At 38.0% G+C, this 9,629-nt stretch overlaps 1 protein-coding gene across 1 annotated transcript; it reads right to left on the reverse strand.

Annotated features, from left to right (window-relative positions):
• Positions 1-544: 544 nt before the first annotated feature.
• On the reverse strand, positions 545-8,199 carry LOC113078308 (NACHT, LRR and PYD domains-containing protein 12-like). Its single transcript, XM_026250628.1, has 5 exons — positions 6,398-8,199; positions 5,506-5,679; positions 3,614-3,787; positions 2,827-2,873; positions 545-1,092 (listed from the first exon to the last, which is right to left on the reverse strand). Exons 1-5 carry the CDS (start codon positions 8,131-8,133, stop codon positions 551-553), a joined length of 2,673 nt encoding a protein of 890 aa, XP_026106413.1. The 5' UTR covers positions 8,134-8,199; the 3' UTR covers positions 545-550.
• Positions 8,200-9,629: the final 1,430 nt, after the last annotated feature.

Here is a 9,629-nt window from a genome sequence, read left to right on the forward strand (position 1 = left end):
TTTTTTTTGCCCCTGGAGCCCCCTAGGTTTGGGCTAAGCCCTGAATGTTTACATCGTCTGGCTCCGCCCCTGGTGATCAGTTTAAAGTGAAAAAAGTGAAAAGTGACGTGACATTCAGCCAAGTATGGTGACCCATACTCAGAATTTGTGCTCTGCATTTAACCCATCCAAAGTGCACACACACAGAGCAGTGTACACACACACACACTGTGAACACACACCCGGAGCAGTGTTCATCATTTATTCTGCGGCGCCCGGGGAGCAGTTGGGGTTCGATGCCTTGCTCAAGGGCACCTAAGTCGTGGTATTGAAGGTGGAGAGAGAACTGTTCATGCAATGAATTCCTTTACAATTGGAATTGTGGGTGTACAATGTACATATTAAAAGCAACTTTATTACTCTGTTTATTAAAGATTCAAAACAGTATCAAAACAGTATCTGTGTCTGATCTAGATTTATAACTTGTAGATGAAAAATAAATAAATAAGTGCAAACATAATGTGAGATTTGTGTGCGTTTGAACATCAGAAAGAGGATTTCCAGAGTCTCTCTATTGTTTAATATCGCACAGAGACACTGAGGATTCATAATAAACTGTAAATCCAGCACAGAGGGGTTCAGTGAATGTGGTGTTGAGTGTGTGTAAGTGTGTGAGTGTGTGTGTGTCAGAGACGCTGTAGAAGGACAGAGAGCCGGCCGACACGTCCACATACACTCCTACTCTCTTAGAGGATGAAGCGTCAGCAGGTATTTCTGTGCTGTTTTTATCGTGCCAGACAGTGAATCTGTCATCAGAGCAATCCAGACTCCAGGATTTGTCATTCCATCCAAACATACAGCCTTCTCTCACTCCTTTCCTGCTGATTCCTTTATATGAGACTGATATATCAGCATTATCTCCGCTCCATTCAGTCTCCCAGTAACAGCGTCCATTCAGAGTCTCAACACACAGAACCTGAGGAACATCACCAAATCTCTCTGGATGATCGGGATACTGCTGATGCTCATACTCATGTGTGATCCTCCTGTTCTCATCAGACAGCACGAGTCGAGTGTTTGCCGTGTTTGGATCCAGTGTGAGATCACAGGCCCCTGAACACAAGAAGACAGTGTGCATTTACAGCTTTGATTAGTCCAAACTGTCCTCATTATTTACGAAAGTCCTCACTAATAGTGAAAGCTGTTGAACATCGACTAGTGATTGGGATCTGAACTTGATGCGGACATGAAGGAAAAAACATATATATTGCACAGATGATTTTCTATCATATTATGCACCTATCAATTTATATAGTTTATAATAATAGGAATAATTATTATTATTTTGTGTGTGTGGTGCCCTCTACTGACCAGCTTTCAACTGAAATGCATATACGAATGTTTTGATTATTAATGTGTACTGACAAAAACTAAAAAATATATATTTCATCAGTGGACTAATGTTGCTTTTTAATAAATTAATTGACTAAACAAGTTGTATATTAAAGTTTGACCCATTTAAGAAGTATCAAATTATTATTGTTTTGTTTTATGAAATAACAGGTGAATTAAGTTATGCATTATACAACACTTTATGCAGTTAAATGTTGTTTAAAGTGTGTGCAGTTAATGAATGGTTTAACCTGTTAATTGTCACCCCGTCCTGTACACGGGACGCCTACGTTGACTATACTATATTATAATCAAATCTAATCTAATCTTGACAAACTATATATCGTTGGAAAGGTCTAAGACTCCCAAATATATATTTTACCAATATTTTTTGTTAAAAATTATGTAGGAAAAGTAATAGATTAATTTATGACAAGAGTGCACCTTCAGAAATCTACATTACAAAAGGAGCTTTGACCTTTGTTTAAAAAAAATACTTCCTTGTTGCCTTTTTCTCTATCACATTTTAGAAATCATCAGAAGTTATATATCACTTGAAAACATAAAATCTCAAAATTCATCCTTAGACATTGCATTACCATGTAAATGGCACATCAGAATCATGTTACAAAATGTTTTCAGTCATGAATTATAAAAATTTAGGTTTGTATCATGCACATTCAAGTCTATCTTCAAAAACGTGAGTTACAGTTAACAGGTTAAATTTAAAATTCACCTTCTATTTATGTTATTTATTAATATTATAGCATACAAACATTAAAGTAGTTTACTCAAAATACAGTAATGGTTTAAAAATATTTACTGTAATCAGGAAATACAGGGACATGATGTAAATTAAATTACAACAACACAGCTGTACATATTACAGTAACTGGTTGGCTTTATGCTTTACAATTTACAGGAATTTGTTTTACAGTGTACGCCTACATTAGTGTTACTGTGACATAAACTTGTACACATTCACTTGTTGAACATTCCCCACAACTAAAATAAGTAAAATCAAGTGCAACATTTTTAAATATGAAATATTTAAACTCTGGTCATATTAAAATATTTTATGGAATGTCAGCCATATCTGGTTCATAAGGAAAAAGACAGGTTTTTATTGCTAGTTAATAGATTACACCATTAGACTACTTTGATCATTGGCCATTATAGATAACATAATGCTAACATACACAAACAATATATAAAGGAGCAAGATGCATCTTCTACATAACTATATCATGAGATATTACGATTATCAAATATGTGTAACTCATTTGGGAATATTTTAAATAAAAAACAAAATTAATATATATATATATATATATATATATATATATATATATATATATATATATATATATATATAGTGTGTGTGTGTGTGAGAGAGAGAGAGAGAGAGAGAGAGAGAATTTGTGTGAGATAAAGTGTGTGTATTTGTAGACCTACACTTTCGTGGTCCTGCTCTCATCCTGATCTCTCCTCCATGAGCTAAACTACAAACACACAATATTGAAGAGCTGCATCATTTACACACTTTCAGTATGTCAGCATTAAGTCAAAAGTACCATCAGACACTGGAAAGTACAACCCGCATTCACGCAACATCAATCGGAGTATACTTTGACAGGCTACACATTTGTTTAAGGGATGGGATGATTACCGGTTTCATGATAAAATTCCCCTCGGTTTGTATTACTATTTCGTATTTTAATTATCATTATAACTGTACATGATTAGCATGATTTGAACCGACGTTCTACAGTGGTACCCACAGAACAAAGTCTTTTTACATTTTAAAAATAACATGATAATACTGATAACAGTAATAATTTAGTTCAGTAATTTTTCATACCGTTACATCTTCGACTGTATGCATACACTAGTGCAGAGGTTTACAGACCACACTAGTGTGGAAAATGATCAAAAACTTCCTCTCTCTGTTATGTTTCGTTATTAATATTTTAAATCAATTCTATTATTTATAGTTATGTCAGTTTGTGGGTTTAACAAATATTTAATCAACAAAAAGCATTCACAAGAGCTTGTGACTTAACCTTGTAATACCATTGGATCCTCAAACTATGTTCTGCAAACATACTTTTATTTGATTTTTTAATGTTACTTAGCTAAATGTTGACTAGTCTATTGTTTGCAGTAAAATGTCTCAATGTATATTTTGTTGAGTTTAACTGGTACGTTTACTCCATACTTTGGGCTGCAGTGTTTGACATACTTGAGTATCTGTAGTTTATAGTCTGGATCCTGCAGTTTGTGTTTGAGCAGCTGGACTCCTGATGGTCCTGGGTGATTGTAGCTCAGATCCAGCTCTCTCAGGTGTGAGGGGTTTGAACTCAGAGCTGAAGACAAATAACCACAGCCTTCCTCTGACACCATACAGCTTGACAACCTGCATACACAAGCAATCAGATCATCTACAGTCACACACAGTCAGATCATCCACAGATGAGGGCACAGGTACTGGGGGGTGCTAGATCACTGACAGGGAGCTGGGTTATTCAGGGCTCCAGACTCAATCTTCCCACTAGTCGCTCTTTTGTGATTAACATTCTCAGTTGCTCTCAGGAGCACAGTTCTACAACATGGGATTAATCATTGCATGCTGATGTAATTTTATTATACTTTATAGTTATTATTTGTGATTTTAATTTTGTGTACAGTAGTCCCTCTTTTGCTCTGTTATAAGCCTGCCTTCAGATGCTTTCTCTTTCGATTTTCCGATCTTATGTTTTACATTAAAATAAAATTACATCTACACACCTTTCATTTTTTAAGAATAAAACAAAAGATGGATTTATTATTTTTTTTTTTCATTAAAAATCACAACAACATTAAAACAACATACAATGACAACCTACCTTACAAAATGTTTATTTAAAAAAAGAATAAGATGAAGCATGCCATAAACCACATGCTGTATTATGTAATCACTAATAAATTACAGAACATTTAGCAAACACTGAGGAATCAAAATAAATAAACAAATAAAAGAGGCCCACCATGGCATAATGTGAGGTAAACAGAAAAGATACGTTTTCAAAAATGAAAACTAAAAGAAAAGTAAAACTAAACTCGCTGCTGGTGACAGCTTGCATGTTTTTTCCCCCGCACAAAAATATCAACATGTTCACCTTCTCTGGTTTAAGAAGTGGTCTTTTACTTTAGCGTACTTTAGCCATTTGATGTTTCACATATGCAACAGGAATGGCAGCGCTTCTGAGTTGAGTACCTGTTTTTATACAGTCTATTTCTGAACTATTTTTGAGCGACTGCTCACAAAATTTTGTCACATAGGCAGATAAAACGGTCACAGTCTGGAGTCTTGCAATTAAATATAACCAAAACAGGCTATTATTATTTTTTATATAAAATAAAATAAATAAAACTCGCCCACTCGGTTTCGTATTAGTCTTTAATTTTGTAGTTCATATGAAAAGGTGCATTTATTTATATTAGCCTATTCACTAGTACTGTATATTAATAAATATTTTAAATGTCTTATTTCCCTCCAACACATTCATTATCACTTTGCCGATGCTTTGATTTCTTTATGCATATTAAAGTATGGTTAATATATTATTATATTAATACATTTAATATAATGTGCGACTAGTTGACTAGAAAAATCTTAATTCAAGGGCAAAATAACTTAGCACAAGGAAGTTTTTTTAATAAAATGCTATATTGACATTATGAAAATGCAACAGCTTTGTTCAGATCATTTACAGACACACACAGTCAGATAATCCAAACACACACACACACACACACGTTTGTTTTTGTGTAAAGTGTGTTCATCCCATAGGTGTAATGGTTTTTATACTGTAGAAACTGTATATTCTATGTCCCTTCACCAACCCTACACCTAACCCTAACCCTCACAGGAAACTTTGTGCATTTTTACTTTATCAAAAAAACTCATTCTGTATGATTTATAAGCGTTTTGAAAAATGGGGACATGGGTTATGTCCTCATAAGTCACCCTCTCCTTGTAATACCTGTGTCATACCCATGACATTATACAGAGTTGTGTCCTGATATGATACAAAAACACATATCACATTGTGATCAGTCGACTTTAAATGATCTCGTATATGTTTTTAATACCTCAGTATCTGCAGCTGACAGTTTGGACTCTTCAGTCCATCAGAAATAAACTTTACACCAGAGTCCTGCAGGTCATTGTTACTCAGATCCAGCTCTCTCAGGACACTGTTTGAGGATTGTAGAGCTGAAGACACAATTTCACAATGCTGATCTGAGAGACCACAGCCAGAAAGTCTACAAGAGATGAAAATAAATAAATAATAATAATAATAACAAAACAATAAAGACATTTACAGAGAGCTGTCAGTTTTTTGTCTGCAGGGAAAGGACGATTTAGCAGATGCTTTTATCCAAAGTGACTTACAAATGAGGAAAATAGGAGCAATCAAAACCACCATAAGAGCAACAATATACAAGTGCTATCTCAGTACACAAAGCGAGTTGTTATTTATGTATTTTCATGATACTGTTGTGAATGTTTAAAGGGAAAGCACCTCAGCAGCGCGAGATTGTTGACTAGAGTCGTTTCTGCATGCTTCAATAAATCGCTTTTCTCTGCACTAGCCAAATACATTTTATTTATTTGGATATTTAAACAAAAATTATAGACAAGATGTTAAAGAATAATAATTTAATGAAAACCCAATTTTGACCAAAAAATAAATAAATTGACATTCAACATAATTTTTGAATAATTAGTGAAGATTAAATGTGATAATGCTATATTATTATTATTATTATCATTAATAATACCAGTACTTCATTTTATTATTTTATCTTCATTCACAAGTGAAACGTCTCAGTTCCAGCTTCACTGATCAAAGGTGTCGACCGCCCTTTCCTGCAGCTGCTCTTCAATCTCTTACTGAAATCTCATATTTAAGAGCGTTTATTTTAAAGCTGCCAGATTCATTATTAAATACGATACTTTAGTTAAAGATGAAACACTCACAGGGCTTTCCTGCAGTTGATCACAGCTGGTATCAGTCTTCTTCTCCCCTCAGCTGATGTGTTGTATCTCATTGGGTTCAGTTCATCCAGAGGCTCCTCTGACATCTGAAGCATGTAGGCGATTATTGAGCAGCGAGGAGGAGAGAGTTTCTTCATTGAGTATTTGTCTGATTTCACAAACTCCTGAATCTCTCTGAACAGAGTCTGATCTTTCACTTCCAGCAGACAGAGGAACAGATTGATGGATTGAGCAGCTGAGAGACGATAACTATCATGTGCATCTTTGATCATCTCTTTAATGTCCCGTGTGGTTTCTCTGATGCTCCTTGAGCTGTTCTGTGTGTGTGTCAGTAGATCCTGTAAGAGTCTCTGATTGGACTCCAGTGAGACGCCCAGCAGGAACCGCAGGAACAGATCCAGACGTCCATTCTTACTCTTGAGAGCTTTATTCACTGCTGATCTCAGTAGATTATACAGAGAGACTTTAAATCTGTAAGATCTGAATTCATGCAGAAAGAACTGCAGTGGCTCCATGCTCTTCATTAAATAGCAGTAAATGACATAGAGAGCAGCGAGAAACTCCTGAAAGCTCAGATGAATGAAGCTGTAAACTTTCCTCTGATGAATCACAGATTCCTGCTTAAAGATCTCAGAATACACCGAGGCGTCAGTGACGTCTATGCTGCTCTCAATCAGGTCCTCCTCATAGAACATCACATTACCCTTCATCAGCTGTTTGAAAGCCACTTCAGCAAGTTTCACAATCACTTCTCTGTCGGACGGCAGGAGTTTCTCTGGATCTCTCTCTTCATACTTCTGCTTCCTCATGTTGATCTGAATCAGCAGGAAGTGGATGTACATTTCAGTCAGAGTTTGAGGGATTTCTGCTCTCAGATCTTCTTCCAGGAGCGTCTGAAGCACAGTGGATGAGATCCAGCAGAAGACGGGGATGTGGCACATGATGTGGAGGCTTCTTGCTCTTCTGATGTGTGAGATGATTCTGCTGGCTTGATGCTCATCACTGATTCTCTTCCTGAAATATTCCTCCTTCTGAGGCTCAGTGAATCCCTGAATCTCTGTCAGACGGTGGATGTATTTGGAGGGGATCTGATTGGCTGCTGCTGGTCTGGAGGTGATCCAGATGAGAGCAGAGGGAAGCAGCTCTCCTTTCATGAGGTTTAACATCAACACAGCCACTGATGAAGTCTCAGTCACATCACAAACTTTCTGAGCGTCTGAAAACATCAGTGTGATTCTGCTTTCATCCAGACCATCAAAGATGAACACAACTTTACACTCCTCATAAATCTGTGAGTCCAGATCTTGAAGTTCAGGATGAAAGTCCAGCAGAAGTCTGTGAAGACTGAACTGATGATCTCGGATCAAGTTCAGCTCTCGAAATGGAAGCACAAACATGAAATCTACATCCTGATTGGCTTTTCCCTCGGCCCAGTCCAGAATGAACTTCTGCACAGAGACGGTTTTTCCGATTCCAGCGATGCCTTTAGTAAGAACAGTCTTGATCTGCTCTTTCTCCTCAGATCCTGCTTCAGCGGAGGCTTTAAAGATGTCATTGCAGTAGATTGGAGCGTCTTGTGAGTGTTGTGTTCTGGCTGTTTTCTCCATCTGTAAAACCTCATGTTCTTCATTCACTCCTTCTCTCTCTCCCTCTATGATGTAGAGCTGTGTGTAGATGCTGTTCAGTCCCTCACATAATCTCTCATACTTGTTCCTCATGCTGGTTTTGTGCTGCTCTTTGACTCTCTGTAGTTCATCATTCACTGGTTGGATATGTTTATTCAGGGACGCTGTGACGCTCGTGTTGTTCAGACAGAAGACAGAGGCGGCTCCTCGAGAGATGCTTCTATCTCGAAATGCTCTGCTGACATATCAGAAAAACAACAGATAAAACATATCTAAAAGGAAAGGATGTATACAAATCTAAATCAGTTCAGTCTAGTATTTTCTGTAAAATTTAAGTTTACCTGTGTTACCATGTACTCGGGAACAAGGGCCAGGGTGGTGACCCCAGATGGCAACAGTGAGGAGTTTGACATCCTGGCTGGAGTTATGCAAGGGGACACACTAGCCCCCTTCCTCTTCATCATAGTCCTTGATTATGCGCTCAAGAAGGCAATCAGTGGGCGAGAGCAGGAACTTGGCTTCACGTTGACACCAAGGAAGTCAAGCCGACACCCGGCAGTAGTCTTGACAGACCTTGACTATGCAGATGACATCAGTCTGCTCTCCGACAACATGGAACAAGCACAGGAACTACTACACAGGGTAGAGCTAGAGTGCACCAAGGTTGGCCTTAGGATAAATGCAAATAAAACTGAGGTCATGACCTACAACGTTCCACCAGAACATCAACCTCTGATAACAGCAGGAGACACTGTGCTGAAAGAAGTTGAGGACTTCAAATACCTGGGCGCATGGGTCAACTCAACTGAGCAAGATCTAAAAGTGAGGAAGGCACTTGCATGGAGGACCCTGAACGGCATGAACAGTGTATGGAACTCCAACCTTTCCCGCCAAATCAAGCTCAGCTTCTTCTACGCGACGGTAGAGTCCGTTCTCCTCTATGGCAGTGAATGCTGGACCCTGAATCCAACCTTAGAGAAGTCCCTGGACGGGTGCTACACCAGGATGCTGCGTGCAGTGCTTAACATCAGCAAGAGTGAGCATGTAACCAACAAAATCCTGTATGAGGGAGTACCAAGAGTGAGCAATAAGATTGCTGTGAGGAGAATGAGACTTGCAGGACATTGCCGAAGGCATCAAGAGCTGCCAGCCAGCAAGCTGGTGCTATGGGAACCAACACATGGCCATCGGTCAAGAGGACGTCCCACGCTAACTTACGTGGACATACTCAAGAGGGATGCAGGAGCCCAGAGCACCAATGAACTGGCCAGATGTATGGAGAATCGGGATGACTGGAGGCAACGATGGAAGGCTCGTCTGAGGACGACCTAGATGATGTGAAGTGACAAGTGAAAGTAAAGTGGAAGTGAAGTGACATACAGCAAAGTATGGTGACCCATACTTAATTTATTCTCTACATTTCACCCACACACACACACTCAGCAGTGGACACACACACGGAGCAGTATATAATACAATTATATAATATTATAATTATTATAATATTATAAATATAACATGTTCTCATTGTGTCCAGTCCTGTCTATGTGCATTAAGTTAGAGTTCAGTGCAGCCACTCCTCGTTCTTG

Source organism: Carassius auratus, unplaced genomic scaffold (genome assembly GCF_003368295.1).
Source record: "Carassius auratus strain Wakin unplaced genomic scaffold, ASM336829v1 scaf_tig00025223, whole genome shotgun sequence".
Taxonomy (NCBI): Eukaryota; Metazoa; Chordata; class Actinopteri; order Cypriniformes; family Cyprinidae; genus Carassius; species Carassius auratus.